Source organism: Tachysurus fulvidraco, chromosome 17, assembly GCF_022655615.1.
Source record: "Tachysurus fulvidraco isolate hzauxx_2018 chromosome 17, HZAU_PFXX_2.0, whole genome shotgun sequence".
Taxonomy (NCBI): Eukaryota; Metazoa; Chordata; class Actinopteri; order Siluriformes; family Bagridae; genus Tachysurus; species Tachysurus fulvidraco.
The window spans coordinates 14896085-14915127 of NC_062534.1; the positions used below are offsets into that span (position 1 = coordinate 14896085).

The 19043-nt window shown below is 38.3% G+C and overlaps 1 protein-coding gene across 2 annotated transcripts in view; it reads left to right on the plus strand.

Annotated features, from left to right (window-relative positions):
- Positions 1-19043, plus strand: part of pigg (phosphatidylinositol glycan anchor biosynthesis class G) — a 112088-nt gene that overhangs the window by 23846 nt on the left and 69199 nt on the right. Inside the window, exons 4-6 of one of the 2 annotated variants that reach the window (XM_047802273.1) lie at positions 1373-1561; positions 14708-14849; positions 18053-18265. In XM_047802273.1, the coding sequence (XP_047658229.1) occupies positions 1373-1561; positions 14708-14849; positions 18053-18265 (544 nt within the window). The remainder of the gene's footprint in view (positions 1-1372; positions 1562-14707; positions 14850-18052; positions 18266-19043) is intronic. The other variant, XM_027135519.2, reaches the window with a different exon arrangement.

Here is a 19043-nt window from a genome sequence, read left to right on the forward strand (position 1 = left end):
AGCTCAGACTCACTTCATCACTTGATTCCAACAAACCCCAGGGCATTTGCATTCATCTTACATCATCAAAAATGCATGGAGAACACAATGCAACAAGCCATACAGTATATATGTATGTTTTGGGTTGGTGCTATGTAGTGCAGTAAGACATCTCACCTCTACATTTCCCTGTTGCTTGTGGTACATGGTACGTGTGTTGTGGAAACTAATGATGTCGTCATCATCGGTCAAAATACATGTGCATGTAATTTACTTTCTGAACATGTAGACCAGAGTTGTGTTCATATTCACGGAAATCATAACACCGTTCCAGTGTAACCAAAATCCATCACCTAAGACCGATAGTCTCGGGTTAAGTACTACAGTGCACTTTCTGGGCTTTCACAATAGCAATTTTTCTTGACAAGCGTGCTCTGTTTAAAGCTAAACTGTCAGTATGAAAGTCCCCTAAAACTTTTTTTTAGAAAAATTTAGAAAAATGGCATTTATCTATAATTAAATATCTTGAATGTTTTCTAATAAGGCAGCAAGATCAATATGATTATTTATATATCTATTTTTTAAAGAAAGAGAATGGGACAGTTGATGGTTTTAGGAGCAGTAGATATGTAACCCGAAACCAAACCTGAAAAAACCCCACAAATTAAACATTTCGATTCGATTATCATAAATTAACAATGCACAATTTATGTAACAATTCATAATCGAATGGTTTTAAAATCAATATTAGTTTATAAAGGTAATATAATCTGATCTAATCCTGATAAGGATCAGAAGTTTAAAGATTAAACTCAGGAGTGGACAAATCCAAAAACCGAGTGAAGCAGTTTACTAATTAGTTCTTAAACAAACAGTTACTTAGTACTTTAGTCATGCAACAAGCAGATAAAGAAAATTCTTCTTCCTGTTGACTTTGGTAAAAATAAAACTTTTCATTTTATGGTTAAAAAAACAAAACACATTGTACCCTTATATTGTTAATGCCTGTGATTCTTGCCAGTAGAATCAGGAATATTAAGGAAACGGTGACTAATCTGACTAAGCCATGCGACTAAAACTCCTAACTTATAATTTCCTGAAAGATCAAAGAACACACCTCCTCAACACAGAATTCCTATTTTTAAAAGCTAATGAAGCTGTGCTCAACGCCCAAGTCAGCATTTGATGCCATGTAAGCATTTCTGCTCACATAAGATAAAATATAACTACAGTGCTATTCATGTCCTCGCTTATTGTTCATCGTCTGTATTGATTTGAGTTAAATTATGTTTGCTGCCACTGCTTGGTCTCATTAATAGGCAGGAAAAGATCATTGAACTTAAGAAAGAGAGCTAGCATTGTAGTCATTTTATTGTGTATGTGCGTGTCTCAGGTGGACAACAATGTGACCCGTCATTTGGACAGCACCCTGAAGAGAGACGACTGGGACGTGCTGATCCTGCATTATCTGGGCCTGGACCATATCGGACACATCAGCGGACCTCACAGCTCTTTAATCGGGCCCAAACTACTGGAGATGGACGATGTGATAAAAAAAATCCACACCTCTGTTATCACAACGGTAAACACCCTTCTGCTCCTTATTTTATTCTTGTTGGTTTGTGACCGAAACATTACACTTTTATGCCGTTGCCGTGGATTCAGTAATCCACGGCAAAATATGTATCCCGCTTATATGTCTGGTCACTGACAAGTGCCTTTGTGTTTTTTCATTCTACCATTTACTTTTGAGCTCCAAACACCTACAAGAATCAGTATTAAATCATTCATATCACACGCCATATCTCCATGTTTTATGGAGTATCGGCAGCTGCATTGTGTCAATAACCTCAGCTCAACCTCAGAGTGTGATTTTGCAGATATTTTATTTAATATTACCAAAATGCTACTCTGTTCTCTTGCATTTTTAACCACAACTCACCAGCCTCAATGCTTTCACTCACTTTCAAAGACAGAGTCAACGAAGGAGCTTCCATTCTTTGTTATTCCTTGATTTGTTTTGATGTTCTCACATTTCCGCCTTCTTTCTTTCCTTCTGTTTTTTCTCCTTCTCAGAGCATTCTCTAGAGCTCTGCAGCCCTGGTTTGGTTTGGTGGCTTAAATATCAGAAGACGCATTGTGACCTAAATTCAGAAAGCTTTATTGATCACATCAGACTTTTGGGTTGACACCAAACCCTGGAACATATTTGTCTCTGTTTCTCTTTTTCTGCATCTGGCTTTGTTTCTGTCCCTTATGTTTGCACAGTTTATGCCTCCTTCACTACTCACCTCAAAACTGAGTGAGTTTAGAAGGAAAGTGAGCCATGAGGTAGGAGAAATCCAGACCAGCAAAACTCCAGCATTGTGGGTTTGATTCTCAGCTCAGGTGTGAAGTTGGTGTTTGATTTTATTTAGGGCTTGGATCATGTTGGATGTACTGTATTGTGTTAATGTTACACATTTAAATGAAGTAAATTCAATGAACTTGTTTGTTCAGTGATATGCAAATACTTATTCATTCATTCATTCATTCATTCATTCATTTTCTACTGCTTATCCAAACTACCTCGGGTCACAGGGAGCCTGATCTCAGGCGTCATCGGGCATCGAGGCAGGATACACCCATTGCAGGGCACACACACACTCTCCATTCACTCACACAATCACACACTACGGACAATTTTCCAGAGATGCCAATCAACCTACCATGCATGTCTTTGGACCGGGGAGGAAACCGGAGTACCCGTAGGAAACCCCCGAGGCACGGGGAGAACATTAAAACTCCACACACCCAAGGCGGAGGCGGGAATCGAACCCCCAACCCTGGAGGTGTGAGGCGAACGTGCTAACCACTAAGCCACAGTGCCCCCACTGCAAATACTTATTGTCAATAAAATGTAAAAATTTTTGTAGTCAAAAAATAAAATAAAATGTACAGTTTTGCATTCAATCTGCTGATGTGTTCCCTATATTTGCATTTGTAACATTTATTAAGAGCATTTATCTCATTCTCAGCTGAAGAGTTGAGGGTTAAGGGCATTGCTCAAGAGGCTAATAGTGACAGCTTGGCAGTCTTGGAATTAAACTCACATCCATTCAGTCACTACTGCAATGCTTTAAACATTAATCTACCACTGCCCCATGGTATAGGGATTATCAAGTGAGCAGGCAGCTTCCTCAGCGTTTGAGCCCAGAACACTTCTAGTAGGTTCAGCAGTAAGGGTTGGCATCCAAGGTCACACCATTTGATGCCTATGGCTGGGATCTTTCCTCTTCATCCGCAGCCACTTTCTTCTCTTCTCATTGACTTTGGACAGGGCTTTGATGACTTGATGATGGGCCTGACCTTGCACTCCCATCTCTTTTGGGAAGCCTGATTGTCGACATGACTACAAATCCTCTGCACTCTACCGCTACCTTGTTTGGCATGCAGAACTAACTCCAAGTTGTTAACCTTCTTGTGCTTACCGGCCCCATATTTAGCATCTACCCAGTTTACAGTCAGCTCTATAATGTACACGATGAACAGATAGTACAACCACAATATGAGGCACTTCTGGCTCAGAGTCGGTCCTCTTTCCAGTCCAGGACCTGGATGATTCTGCCGTTGCTGATAAATGCTAAAGTGATTTACAGGACACAGTTGTAGGTCCATTGTTAAACTGGCATATTTACAGAATTTACAGAGCATTTATAAAGGATCATAATTAATTTACAGACATATTGAAGAGTAGTTACTGACTTCTAATGTCTTTTTATCCTTAGTGTTCCCTGATGCAAGCCTGGCCACTAATAAGCTTGCTTACTCTGAGACAAGCCACTACAGATAACACAGATAAATGGACCTGTCACCATTGTCCAGAATATCTGTCTAGAACATGGCTGTCAAACATGTGGCCTGCAGCTGAGGCCCAGCTGATAAAGTTATATTCTGGCCAACCAAATTTATAATAAAAGTTTTTACTTAAAGGTTACCTTTAAAACCCCCAAACTAAACATGTGCGTGCCCATGTGTGTTCCTGTGTTTGTGTGTGTGTTCCAGTGTCAGTGTGCCTGTGTGTGTGTTTCTGCCTGTGTGCGTGCATCTGTGTATAGATGCAACTGTATGTTGAGAGGACAACTAAGTGTTCCAGGAATTAAGCTAGTGATATTCTCTCTCTCACTCTCTCTCTCTCTCTCTTTCTCTCTCTCTCTCTCCATCTAGAAACATTAGAACATTAGCTGTGAGACTATTATTAAGGCTTCCTCTTGATCTACAGGCTTGTTTGATGTTGCACAGATGAGAGGTATAATTACTCAATTCTTCATAGCCACAAAAAAGGAATGTCCTCATTTACCATATCTGTATAGCAGGCAAGGAAGTGAACAGGGCAGAACCTATTTGTGTTCAGGTTCACATCTTCCTTCCTTACCTAATCCATCTAAGGAACAGAAAATTCAGACATTTCTGATAGCTTCTTCCTGAAAGACAAATAGTGGTTGCAGTGAAAACACTGACAAGCTTTGTCTTCTTCTCCTGTGGACAAGTGACTGTTAGTCATCTCAGTCACCTGCTGAAACGATCCTTTGCAGCGTCCTTTTTTGTTTCAACAAGAAAAAGAAAAACCTCCTCCCTTGTCCTTTTTAATTACTCAAATAAACATTTTGACCATAAGCTCTTCCATTTGTCTCATATACTGTACTTCTTGGATGCATGACCCACAATAATGCTGGAATAGTTACTTGTTCACCAACCCTGCCATCTTCAGTGTATTGGCCAGAGATGCATTCAGGCAACTTGTCATATACATTTAATACCATTCCCTTTGGGTGGCACTAGTCCAGGTTAGGATCCTGAGCTCCACTTATTGTCAGGACGGGACTTTCCATGTAGGTTTACTCTGGGCACATTGGTCTCCTCTCAGCTCCTGTACGCAAGCATACTAAGTGGCATACCGGATCTTATTTATTGTCATGAATAAATTATTCATAAATCATTTGATCTGTTATCTACAACGTTGAGTAGCACTGAGGTATAAACCCAGGCCCTTTTAAATGGTATAGATATAAAAATCCCACTATAATCTTTGGACCCTGTTTGTTGTCAGAAGAAACAAACTGTAAAATATCCTCATGAATTGATCCAGCTGATATTATGTGAGTTAAGTTGAATTGAATTGATTTAGCTGGTAAGCTCACATTTCAATTTACATCAACTTTTAATTCACCACATTGTCACCTTACTTTGTTGAGCTGAATTTCTCTGGAGTGCATTTTTGTTTCTTTTTAGATTTAAGAGTTCTTGTGAACTCTCTCAAAGCCGTTGCTACAAGCCTCTGTACATCATTCTAGCTTTAAAGAAGCAAGGCATTCATCCTTGCCTTCAGGGCTGTAGATTGTCTGTTTTGGGAAATTCACCACAAGGCATATATGGTATGTCTGAGCAAGGAGAACTCTGATGTAGTCTGATGTGTGTGCATTTGGTCACCAGTTCAGATGGTCTACTCTTAAAAGGAGTCTAGTTTGCTGTGGAAAAAGAGAAACTTCTCCCCTCGGAATCCTCTGAAGTCAGAGTCTGCTGGAGGGACCAGGAGGGACCTGGGTAAAGCAGGTGGAGCAGCTTAATGATGAGATGAGAATTTTGAGCAGCACTTGCCACTAACAAGGCTGAGAAGATGTTTGGAACTTTGGCATTAACAAACACGGTCTGTTGGAAGAGAAATCAGGAATATGCAAACAGGACATCTTGTTGTTTTGGCTGCTCGAGTAGATCATTTGGGACTGCTGCTCAAAAGTTGGATAATGTTGGAATTGTCCGGAATATTTGTGCAGTTAATTAGTGACTTACAGAAGCGCTTTATATTCATTCTTGTTTGAAGACAGACAGTGACTCGGCTGTTCAAATGCATTCACTCCGACGCTTGGGTGCCATGATGAAGACTCTTGATGCATGTTTTCATTGGTGGTCAAGTCGGAAGTCAAGTTGTCCCAGTCGCTTGGATGGAATGTGGTACAAAGCATGGTTTAATATACTCACCTTTAATTAAGTCTCACTTAAGGATTATAAAGAATTATGTCTGAATACTGAATTATGGCTAATCACAGCAGTGACACTATACTGTATAACCGCATGATCGTGGGTCCGATCTTGCTTACAGTATATATAACAGTTCTATGAACAAGGAATTAATATAGAGTGACATTTTGGACACAACATGGCAAAACGTTGATGTTTTTTTTCTATAGTGTGTCTGCTTTCTAGCTCCGTAGATTTGTGTTTCCCATTTAAGGTGTTTCCAGGAAAACTGGTGTCCCTTCTTTCTTATCATCTTCTAAGGAGAATTTATTTCTGAAAAGAAGCATTTTCCATGATGTCGTAAACAATACTCTAGTAACACTTTTGAACTTGGAAGTGGAATTTTATGTGAGGTTCTTCTAAATAGAAGTGCTCTTGGAACACTGTTACAGTAAATTTAGTGGAGTAGAACTAACTGTTGTATAAAAAAAACTCAGAACTGATCTGAGCTTGCACGGAGATCTGGGCTGCTGTGATGCAGTGTGTGTTCTCTCCTGAAAACGTGGAGCTGTTAAACCTGCAAAGCTAATGTGATTTTTTTTTCATCCCTTCTGCTCTCTCTCTCTCTCTCTCTCTCTCTCTCTCTCTCTCTCTCTCTCTCTCTCTCTCTCTCTCTCTCTGTCTTCCATTTATCCACATCTACGGTGTCTTTCTTTTGCTCCTCGTCCCTTTATTTTTCTCAGAACTTCACTTCTTACCTTTTGATCATTTGAGCATCTCTCCTGTTATTCTCTCACTTTCTTTGCTGCGTTTTCTTTTTTTTCCCCCGCTACAAAAACACACAATCACTCGCGCACCATCAATAGCCTCTTCAGTCACTTTACGACCATGCAGCAGCAGGATCTGCGTCATCCGGTGGTGTGGGTTTGATTTCGTTGTTGTGGGTTTTTTTTTTTGTTCTGCCCTCAATTATTTTTAGCCCTGTCTTTTTTTGTGTGCATTGATATGGTTGGTATTCTTGTGGATTTCTTTTACTCCTTTTTTTTATTAAATGGCAAAATCAGATGTTGAATCCTCTCCTCTTCTCTACCCCAAATCTCTATCACAGTCCCTGCAAATCCCTCGAACGGAACTGCAGATATATGTAGGAGCAGAAAAGTGTCCCAGCATGCACTGTGTGTTCAATTCTCTTTCTTACTGACTGCGCAGGAAAGGGTTAGAAATGAATTACCTGCAGACTGTGCACAGGCAGGACAAGTTTTGTGGAAAAGACACACACACGCACACACACACACACACACACACACACACACACACACACACACACACACACACACACACACACACACACACACAATAGCTGGTTGAATCCCAGCACATTGCAGTTAATGTTCTTACTGTGAGTAATAGAATCTAACATTTTAGTTCCTAGCCTCTTGTCCTGCTTAAGGTACATCGTCTCCAGCATATAGTGAGACCTTCTATGCACAAAATAAGGCAGTCCCTTGTCCCTTGCTTGCAGTAATGTCATCAATCCTGAGAGCCACTGACGTCATAACTGCTTTTAGGATCTTCATCTAATTTGATTAAACAGCAAGACGTCACTGCTTATTTATTTCCTTCCTGCTGTTTCATATTTTAAGGGAGTGTTTCTTGTCGCATGACTCCTCCTGTCTATAAGAGATCCCCAGTACGAGCTTCCCAACCTCAGGTATCAAGCCTATTCTGTATTGCTCTACAGTAAATATTCCAGTATGTATCTACATTCCAAAAAGAAAAAATGGCTTCAGGAAGGAGTTAGTGTTAATTTCTGAACTCAGAAATTAGGCTGACCTATTAGTTCCTCAGGAGCTCTTGGTTGCACAAGTCCACTTGACTACAAACTGTGGTAGGATGGACGTTATTTACATTTGCATTATTTACTCTCCAGATGAGGTTTCCTTCGGAGTCTGGTTCCTCTCAAGGTTTCTTCCTTATACCATTTTAGAGAATCTTTTCTTGCCACCGTCACTGTTGAAGCAGGCTTTCTCATTAGAGATAGATGTTAGGGATAAATAGAAATGTCATTTTAAACTTTAAAATGTTTATTCTGTTTGAGAGTTGAGTTTGAGTGAACTTTGTGTGCAGTGCTGAGACATCAAATTCAAATCCTGTAAGCATAGCAGCAGTGGTCTCTCTCTCTCTCTCTCTCTCTCTCTCTCTCTCTCTCTCTCACACACACACTCACACGCACACACACACACACACACACACACACACACACACACACACACACACACACACACACACACACACACACACACACACACACACACACACACTCTCCATAAGGAAACAATGGTATAACCAGCACAAAACACTTTTTAATTGCAGCATAGTTTCTAAAGAAACTAGTTTCTAAGGGAATTAGAGAGGAAAGTCCTGCATAAGAAAAAGAAGATTTTAAAGAGCAGAGTGTAGATGTGGACCTGTCTCTTCGCTGTCCTGAACTCATTGCGCTGCTCTATCTACTATCAGAGCAAACAAAGGTATCATTAATGCTCATCTCGACCGAAGTGTTGAAGAAATTCATCATTCTCCAAGTCTCCTCTTGGTTTTTCTGATATATAGCTGATTGCATGTCTTGCAGGATGGAAAAAAATCTCCTGCAATGATGTATCATGAGTAATGCGGGATAGAAAAAAACAACTGATCATTTAGGCTTTACAGTCTTCTCCTTCTTCTTCCTCTTCTTTGTGTTCTTCATCTTCTTCTGTTATCTTCATTTCGTCTTCTTCATTTTCATTTTCTTCTACTTCTTTGTGTTCTTCATATTCTTCTTCATCGTTGACTTCGTCATCTTCAGCCTCTCCATCTTTTTCTTGTTCTTCTTCTTCTTTATTATCTTGTGTCTCTTTTCTCTGATTTCTTTGTCTTCCTTGTTGTCTTTTTTGTCTTCAACATCTTCCTTGGTCTTCTGATTTATCTTCTCTTTATCATCATCTTTATTGGTCTTTATCATCTTCTTTTTTTCTACTTCTTTTGTCTTCTTTCTTCGTTTTCTGTGATTTGCTAATAAATCGGACATTTAAATGGTTTCAGGCTTCAGTTTCACATGTAAAATCTTTTTACTTTTTTTATCCATAGATGATTAATTAAGGTTCCTTTAAAAAAAAAAAAGGTAGTAGTCTCAGAAAATCCTGAGGGGATTAAAACATTTATAACGATAAATTCATCAATGGTAAGTGGGCACGAAAGGAATTCTCACTGCATCTTGAAGCCAGCTGAGAAAACATACTGCCGAAGTAATGAAGGATCACGCTGTTAAGGAAATAAATTCACTTACCGCTGGATTATTTTGCTGAAATATGTAATTTATCTTATTACAGTCATTTGGCAAAAATTCGAATGCTTCATTTTTTTAATGAATGAAACATCATACTTTTTGAATGTTTAGTATTCAAGGTGACAACTTGCGCTATATGGCCAAATGTTTTTAAACATCTCATTACAGAATAATTGCCCCTTTGCAGATATAATATACTCCATTCTTCTGGGAAGACTCTGGAGCATGGCTGTGTTCAGGGCAGAGCTTTGTGCACATGAGTTGTTCCTTTGCACAATCTTGTCAAAGTTTGACATTCTAGACAAGGGGTAGCAAGTCTTATCTGGAAGGGAAACAGAAGCCACACATGAGTGTATTGGAAGCTTAACTGATTAAACAGATTGAATCTGTGTGTGGCTCCTGATGGATTGGATTGAAAACCTGCTCTCCCACCAGTCCACCAGGATCAGCTTGGACATTTATATTTTAGACCATTGTGTTCTTCATTTTTTGTGGCAACAGTTTAAGGAAGGCCCACATAAATGTAGGTGTGATGGTCAGCTGTCCACATGTATTTGTTTGTGTTGCGTGTTTACTCGTGTCAAAGGTATTCAAACTGTTTATTTACCCTAGTGGGACATAAAGAGAGATGGAAAAAACTGTAATATAAGCATTGGATTGACTATTTTACTTCTTGCAAGATCTTAAAATAAATATGCAGTACTGTAGTATTCATAAGGGGAAAATTTTGAATACGTTTGACTTGTTCCTCACCAGCCATTTGTGCTTCTATTATTTTTTCTCTGTAAGACAATATTCAACTTGTCATGTTACCAGGAAACCATACTGCAAAACCAGCCTAGTCATGAAGGTGCTTCTTTGTTCTCACATTCTTCAGACTCTGGCCTTTAATGCTAACTTAGTGCTTTCTTAATAAAAACGGCATTTTATGTATATATAAAAATCGAATAAATTATATTTATTAGCCTATATTTTAAATCTGTAAATCATTAGCTGTAGATTGTGTGTATTATGTGTAACGTGATGAAACGAGTGCTTTATCATAAGTATAACTATACTCAGAGCTGTGTTTTGTGTAGAATAATCAAAAAAATCTGAATTGAGAATTCTAAAATATTAAGCGATCTTTATGCCTTAATCCTGGACATATTCCTAATCCTGTATGTGTATACACAATCGAACAAAACTCCTATACAGCTGGAGGGCAACTTTTATTGCTCTCCTCGTCCATCTTTCGACATCAGTAATATTAAAGTGACATGGCACTCAATGTTATCTTCCCTCTCCTGGCCTGGGTTTATTGTGTGCTCCATGTATTTTCATCTGGCACGTTGCTCTCCCCTCATATCACAAATGACTTCAGCAGCTGTTCACAATAGTCCATTATCATGCTGCCATTATACTCAACATTACCTTCTGACAATGAGCAAAAATCACAGCATTTTTGGGGAGCAAGATCCAGAACACCGTTTTTATACGTTCGAGTCGTCCATTTACATCTTGACATTTCTGTCAGTTTTCCTGAATGAAATCAATGTGTTTTTGTGGGAGCAAGCAGGTAGCCTTGGACCACTGTACTGTAAATCAGCCAAAAAAAAAAAAAAGAAAGAAAAGAAATAAAAAAGGGCAGGTAGAGTGTGAAAGTGCAATCACTTTATTTGATATTTGATTTAACTTCATACACTATTATTTATTTATTTTCTAGGCTTTTCCTTGTATTTATAATGCTTATATTTATATATATATATAATATATATATATATTTTTTTTTTACTACAGGCTATGCGGCATGAGCAGAACAATATGTGCAGCAATAAGAACTCACCATGATCACCATCCATCTTCATTCATGACACTATGTAATGGCATTCTAGAGGCTTGAGCATTCCTGCCACTTAGTTTAGAGTTTAATAATAAACTATAAGGAAAATTATAAAAAAAAAAAATTAAAAAAATAATCATGATAAGAGATGTAAGAAAGTTGGATGTATTTAGTTTATAAAAATGCTGATTTAGTGGTCTTCAGTTATTTTTCCAACGTAGTATAAATCAAGACTCTTTTCTGTTCTGGCACTTAGGTGGTGGAATGAACTTCCCATAGATGTCTGAACAGTTCTGTCACTGGCCATCTTTAAAATAAGGGTGAAGACCTACCTCTTCCTGAATCACTTAAACTAGAATTTTCCCTGTTTGTTTTATTATGTATATTTAAAAAAAAATAGAGAGTTTTGGATTAATTGTATCCTAAGTCCATAACCTAGTGATCCAGTACTAATGTATTAATTGATAGACATTTCAAAGTCGCTTTGGATAAAGGCATCTGCCAAATGCCGTGAATTTAGTAACATTTTTGTTATTGTATTTATTTCATTTTCATTCAAAGAACAAGAGGTGCTCTAACACTGCGTTAACCCAGGGTTATCTAATTTGTCCTAAAAAATGGACATGGACTTTTAACCCTGAATAGAGGAATGTTTAATGCCTGATATTTAAAAGCAGGTTTAGCATGGCTTTTTACCGGGGGTTAAGAACTTCTACATTTAAGCAGAATTTTGCAGTGTTATTCCCGCATTTCAATGTCAAATGTGTACAGTGTGGAGCAATGTGGTGTTAGAATGCATAGCAAGACACCCAATCAGAAATTGAACAAGGTCTGCCTCATATCATGTGCTTTGTACTGTACAGTCACAGAATGTCTGTTCTGGATAACTTGGATGGCACAAACAGAATTAATCAATGATGTGAGGAAAAAAATTGTCATTAGTGGAAGATATCAATGAGCACCTGATTTATTACACAACTAACTTAAAAAAGAATGAATGTGCCAACGTTTTTGTTCATTTTTTTTTTTTTTTTTTGGCTGAATGTGTTTGGCTGAATTCAGTCAATTTTGGCTGAATGTGTTTTCGTCTTCATACTTTTTTAACGTGTTTTGTTTAATTTAAGACTTTTGTACCAAAAGTTCGGGAAGTTCAAACACTTGTTTTTGAGCACAGGACTGTTTCTGAGAACTGATTCCTGCTGCTCTTGAAACAATGATCTGGGATTTGCACTGCATGCCAAGTACCGCTATTGATTTAACTTGTCATGCTGCTTTCTGTTGCAAGATTACTAATGGCAGGGAGATGGTTGTTACGGTCAGCAGAGGAGACAGAATGCCTTATTGAAATATTAAGCCAAACTTGACCGGATTAGAGCGGTTGTAATTAGCGCTTGCACTAAAAGCACTGGAGGAAAAACACATCTAATTACAGGCCTGAATGGCGTATAATCTTCTTACATAGAATGACATGCCATGCAACCAAAAAGTGCTCTTCTTTACAGCTAAAGTGGTGCCACCAAAAGAAAATAGTAATACCAACAGCACACAGATGACTCTAGTGTCTGTAACTTCACAAAGCAGTGTCCCCATAACCAACATATGGAATTGTGAAATAGGGCCACGGTTTAGTGTAAACCTGTGATTATAAGCCCCGCCCCCAAGCGAACCCAGAAACTCTGCTTGAGCTAAGCATGAACACTTGGCCCTTAAAAGTGTAAGCAGGCCTCCAAGGGCTCTTATGCAGTCAATTAGTCAGTTATTTAGGACATAGTTAGTGCCTATTTATTTCTTTATTTAAAATCAAACCTTTCCAGTGACTTACGTTTGTGCAGGCACAAGTTTACGGAAAGTGGTACAGTATATGTTCATGTTGAATGCCATTCCAGCTGGGAATGTAAAACATGTGCCTCAAGCTACATTAGCTGTACATGAAAAGTTTTATAATCATATTCTTGGAGAAAAAAATGATAAACACTGCTGGTCATCTGATCATGTTTCACAGTTGTCTAAGATTTCTTTTCAAATCTAGGCAGAGGCCAGGAGGCAGATCTGCTGGGAGCATGGCTTTATAAGAGCACAGTGTTAAACGGACACCAGGGCACTGTTTGGTGTGAAGCATTCTTCAGCACTATTTTTCCCCTGTATGACCTATAAACTGCCAAATAAACATTACAACACTTGAAGTTTCGTATGTTTTATAACAGTCTACTCACTAATATTGCTACAGAACAAATATAAAGTAAGATAAAGTACAGTAATTAAATGATTTCATCTAAATCTGTGTGGACAAAACTGATCACTCTCAAATCCAAATGAGTCAAAGATCCCTGACTGAAAAAGTGCTTTATTAACACTTTTATGCTTAGTGTTCATACTTCTGGACAATTGAAGGCTGAATAAGAAAAAAATAGAAGCTGTAAATCACTTAAAGGCATTTCCCATAATTGTAAGCATCATTATCCTGATTTCTGCTACTCGCTATACGTTATTTGCCATTTTTCCTGCAGCATGTTTCTGGTGAATACAAACTTTCTGCAGAAAATCAGCAGAAAATGAATTAAAACTATTTGGTGATAAATATTTTCTCCCTGATTATATTTTCTATTATTATTATTATTATTATTATTATTATTAGTAGTAGTAGTAGTAGTAGTAGTAGTAGTAGTAGTATTTAATTGTAAGGTGAGGTTGTGGATGTTGTACACAATGGCAAGACTGCACATAACAAGAAGACACAAATACTGTGCACAATCCATTTTGAAGAATTAAAAATACACAAAGCCAGGCAATGTTGAGGACCATAAATGCACTGGTCAGCTAAGAAAATGTAATGCAGCAGATAATAGATGTCCAGCATTGCAATCAGCAAATAACTGCTGGAAACCAGTAGGACCCAGTTTTACCAATCTACTGCCCTGAGAAGTCAGGCCAGAAGTGGTCTTCATGGAAGTATTGTGGGCAAAAGCCAGAAACAAGGCTAAGCAACTCTTCTATGCATGAAAACATAGCAACTGGGATGCATAAAAATGGCAGCAGGTGCTCTACTATAGACTGATGAAAAAAAAAACTATGAAATATTTGTCTGTAGCAGGAGCCAGGAGGTTGTTTGTCAAAGGGCTGGAAAGGGGTGCAATAGTGAGTGGATGCAGGCAACAGTGAAGCATGCTGGAGGTTCCTTGCAAGATTGGGGCTGCATTTCCGCAAATGGAGCTGGAGATTTGGTCAGGATTAATGGTGTAATCAATGTTGAGAAATACAGGCAGATTATTCTCCATCATACAGTACCATCAAGGAGGCATCTGATTATCCCTAATTGTACTGCTTAGCAAGACAAAGACACCAAACATACAATCAGTGTCTGTTTGGGCCTTTTCCAATTAGACTACATCTAGATTAGATATATCTTACAATGAAATATTCATTTATAACATTCCACTAATCATTTTATTATAAACAGTAAATCACATGTCTATACTTTTACCTAACTCTCTCTCTCACTCGCTCTTTCACCAGCTGATTTATTTCTTGCATCCTCAAGTATGTTAACACCCTCTTTTTCTTGTCTGTTTTTTTTCCCTCACCAGCAGGAGACAGAGGGCACACTGCCTAATTTGCTTGTGCTGTGTGGTGATCACGGCATGTCTGAGACGGGCAGCCATGGAGGATCTTCAGAGCCGGAAGTCAACACTCCACTAGTCCTCATAAGCCCTGCTTTCCCAACGAAAGGTGAGTTGTTGTTTCCTCTGCATAAGGTCCACATTATCCTATCTCAGTCTGCCAGTATGCTATACAGCAGTCGACTGCAAAATGACCTCTTGCATTGAGGCTCTGCAATAAAAGTTAATGCTCAGGAGGAGTCGAGCCTAGTTGCCAGAACAGGGCCTGCTTCTGTAAATGAAACTCAAATTAAGAGCTCATAAAGCTTATGTGCAGAGGAACTAGCCCTCCTTCATTTTTTTTTCTTTTTTTTTTTTGCCACGACATTTGATATTCATTGATACTGATGCCAGAAGCCTCTCAGCTGCAGTCTGCAGTTATTGTCGGTAACTGTCTGGTCATTCCTTTGCTGTTCTCGCAGAGATTAACTGTCTCAATAAGTTATTAAGACATTATTAATAAATAATTGAGAAAGAGAGCCGTCACAATCACAGCCATAAACCTTACCTCGTTTTTAGTTACGCTACTCTAATGCTGTGTCCACATATACAGTAACTCTATCCAAATTAAAGAGACTTGGTTCAGCGACTACCGATAGGAGTGAAGAAGTTCGACAGCACGTGGTCTGTGGCAAAGAGGACACATTGCTTATCCTTAATCTATGGCCACGTTCACGCTGCAAGTCTTAATGCTCAATTCAGATATTTTGCTCAGATCTGATTTTTTTTGTTTAGCTGTTCACATTACCTTTTAAAATGTGGCCTATATCAGATACCAGTGTGAACTGTTTGCTGTTGCGCTAAAACATTGGCGAGGTTATGGAGGAAATAAGCATTTTCTTTCAAAATGTTTGTGTAATTGCAGCCGTAACATTAATGAGCAGGTGCTGAGGATGAGTAGAATGAAGAGAAAGAGAGCAAAATGAGCTATTTTGGCCTTTTGCAGGCTTTGTTTGTGTCACGTTTTCGCCGGCGCATAATTGTGACAAATGTTGATGTAGATTGACGTAAAAGTCACATCAAATCCGCTTTGGTTGTTCACACTGCGGCCACATTGGAAAAAATCAGATTTGGGTCGGATTCAGGACCACATCTGAAAGTGGTCTAAATCTGATTAGAAAAAATCAGATCTGGGCAAGATATGAGTGTTCACACTACTCCTAAAGAAGTCTGACCTGGTCACTTGACCTCAAAGAAATCAGATTTGTGCCACTTTTACCAGCAGTGTGAGTGTGGCCTCTGTCATATGATGCATATACTGGTGAAATTTATACACAAACACCAAATCCCATTCCAGAAAGCTAGGTTTTTGCAGCAAGAAAATGATTTGGAATGCTAGTTGTACCTCCCAATGATGAAAGTTATTACTATGGCAGCCAGCAGTAGGAAGGCCTACAGCAAACTGGGGACTTGCACCAATAAAATTGCCTTGAGTGTCAATGTAGCTCCTGTGTACTAATTATTGAAACTTAACCATTTGCCAAACTATCCCGAAGACCACAACAAAAACACAAGTGACCCAAAATAATGTTTTGTTAAATCTTATCATATCCCAAGGTCTCTTTATTACTAAACCTATTCTGAAATGTGGTGATCTGCCAGCTGTAATCACAAATCCATGGCTTTAAAACATGACTTTAGAGCTTTAGAGCTTTAAAACATGAATTTAGAGCTTAAAGAAATAACAGTGTCTATACAACCAGTGAAAGAAAAAATAGACTTGAATTATATGAGATGCTTATAAAAATAAGATAAAAGTAAGTGTTCATGCACTTAGACTCATTCTATTAGACTTATTCTATATGATGTTAGCAAGATGATTGTAAAAGTGTAGCTGCTAACCTTGGATGTTAATGCATTGGAGACGCTTCTGTAAATCTGTACAAAACATTTTTGTCTGTTGCATGGCGGCGCGATTGTACTGTATCTCTTTTCAGTGACCGCTAGCGTCTGATTATCCTAGAACAGCGATAGTGGATAAGAGCTTTTATTTTCACTCACTTAATGTTGTCTGTAGACATTTTATTCCCAAACCTGCATCCTTTTCAGTTTTAGGTTGAAGATTTTTTATCAGGTTACTTAAAAAAAAAACTTTAAAGAAAGTGCTATAGTTTGTCTTCTTGATAGTTTTACAGAGTACAGTTTGCAGTGTTTCTGCCATCATTAATCAAGTCCAGATCGCTGCAGTTTTGTGTTGTCTGGTCATTTTATTTTGTCTGGTGAATTGTTTTGACTGATCAGTTCGTGTTGCCTGCTTATTATGGGTTGTCAGTTTGTTTTGTCTGGTCATTTTGTGTTGTCTGTCTGTTGAAAAAACAAACTGGGGTTACCTTAAATAACATGATGAGCCATTGGATGCCTGCTGTATCGTTATCAAACCAATACCCCTATCAGTTTCAGGATCAATGGATCCCTTGTTTAAAAAAAAATAAAAAAGCTCATCCTCAACCTTTCCATCTCAAGCTGTTCAAGCTTTACTTACAGAGCTGTCTGAATTATTTCAGTAGACGGAAAAACACACACACACTCGCTTTATTTGCTTTGTATCTCCGTGTGATGTCATTGTACAGTAAACATGTGAATGAATCTGCTAATTTTCTTAAACAGCCACATACAATATGGTACAATAGTCTTCATATTTATAGACACCCGTGCCGTTCAGTGCTGCACACAAGGTGTTACTAAACATGCTAAAAAACACACACATACATGGTTTGTTTGTGACTCAGTGCGAGGTTCTGACATCTTGGCACAGCAGGTGAGAGGCTCATTAGCATTTGCTCTCTCTTCTTGATGAAAGTGTGGATCAGTTGAGCATCTGTGTGCTCCACACAGTCAGGATGAATGTGATAATTGTTTCTTTTTCCAGCTTTATATATTTCAGAGCTCACACAAGCTTTCACATTTTGACGATCGGTTTTAGAAACGCTCTAAAATTGAAATCTGGGTGGATTTGTAAGAACTGCATACAAACTATTTTATTCAGGATTTTCAACACGTTTAATATCTGATATAGAAGATATATCTGAATGCTGTGTGATCTTCATAGATGCACATAGTTCTATTGATGCTTGAAATATTACAAGTGTAATTGAAGTCTGAAAGGATGACAGCTTTGTCAGATTTGTTCCATGAGTTTTTTCCGTTGATATTAAATCTCAGGATTTATAGCTGAGACAGAGCATACAAAATGCCCCTACTGTGCTGCTCAGATTTGTGAGGGAAGTTACGAAATGTGTTTGTCTATTTATGCTGCATTGTCTTGTGTTTCAGAGGACATGGGTGAGAAACTTGTGGTGGAGCAAGTGGATCTGACCCCTACCCTTGCACTTGCTCTGGCATTGCCCATCCCGCAGAACAGTGTGGGACGCCTGATTCCGGCTGTGTTTGAGAAAGCCCCGCTGAGGGAGCAGCTCCGTTACCTCCATATCAATGGACACCAGCTCAGTAACCTGCTTCAGGACAGCAACCCCAGCTTCCATAAGGGTGAGAACATGAAAACACGACGTTACACACAACACATGAGAATAGCCAGAAAAGATACAAATGATCAGGAAAAAGCTATAACAAACTGCATAGAAATTGATTTGTTTTGAACAAATACAGATGCACATACAAATAAACCTTTTTTTGTTGTGTTTGCCAGCAAGTGCATTAATTTGACCAAAGATCCCATCAAAACTAAGATCTCACAAGACACAACAAAAAACGTCTCCTGATCAGGATATGCTGCTATTAGTGGGGAAATGGTATAGAATAGAATATAGAATATTATAGAAGTGAAAAATAACTGGCCAAAAATAATTTTTTGAACACTCTGTTGAACAGTTATGAGCATGAATTATTCACAAACCATGCTAACAGCTATGACATTGCTAGAAAATAAATTACAGTAATATAAATAAGACAAATCAAACTGTATGGTAAAATTCAGTAGTGCTTCACACTCGGGCATTTTGTGTGGTTACCAGACAGTAATTGATGTAGTGACGGCACATATTTATATTTATTTTTTATTTTATTTATTTAGTCAATATAATCTCAACCAATCTTGCCATCAAATACCTTCCTGACAGTTTCAATGAATATGATTAAAATAAGATGCTAGTAATAGCGAAGAAATTGCATTTTATTATTATAAACCCTGCAGTATAACCTCTGATACTTCACAGGCTGTCACCTTGATATTACCGAGCATTGAGAATAGCTAGCTAGTTGTTAAACAAAAAAGATGACATGATTCCTTTTGGTTAATTCTGTTTCT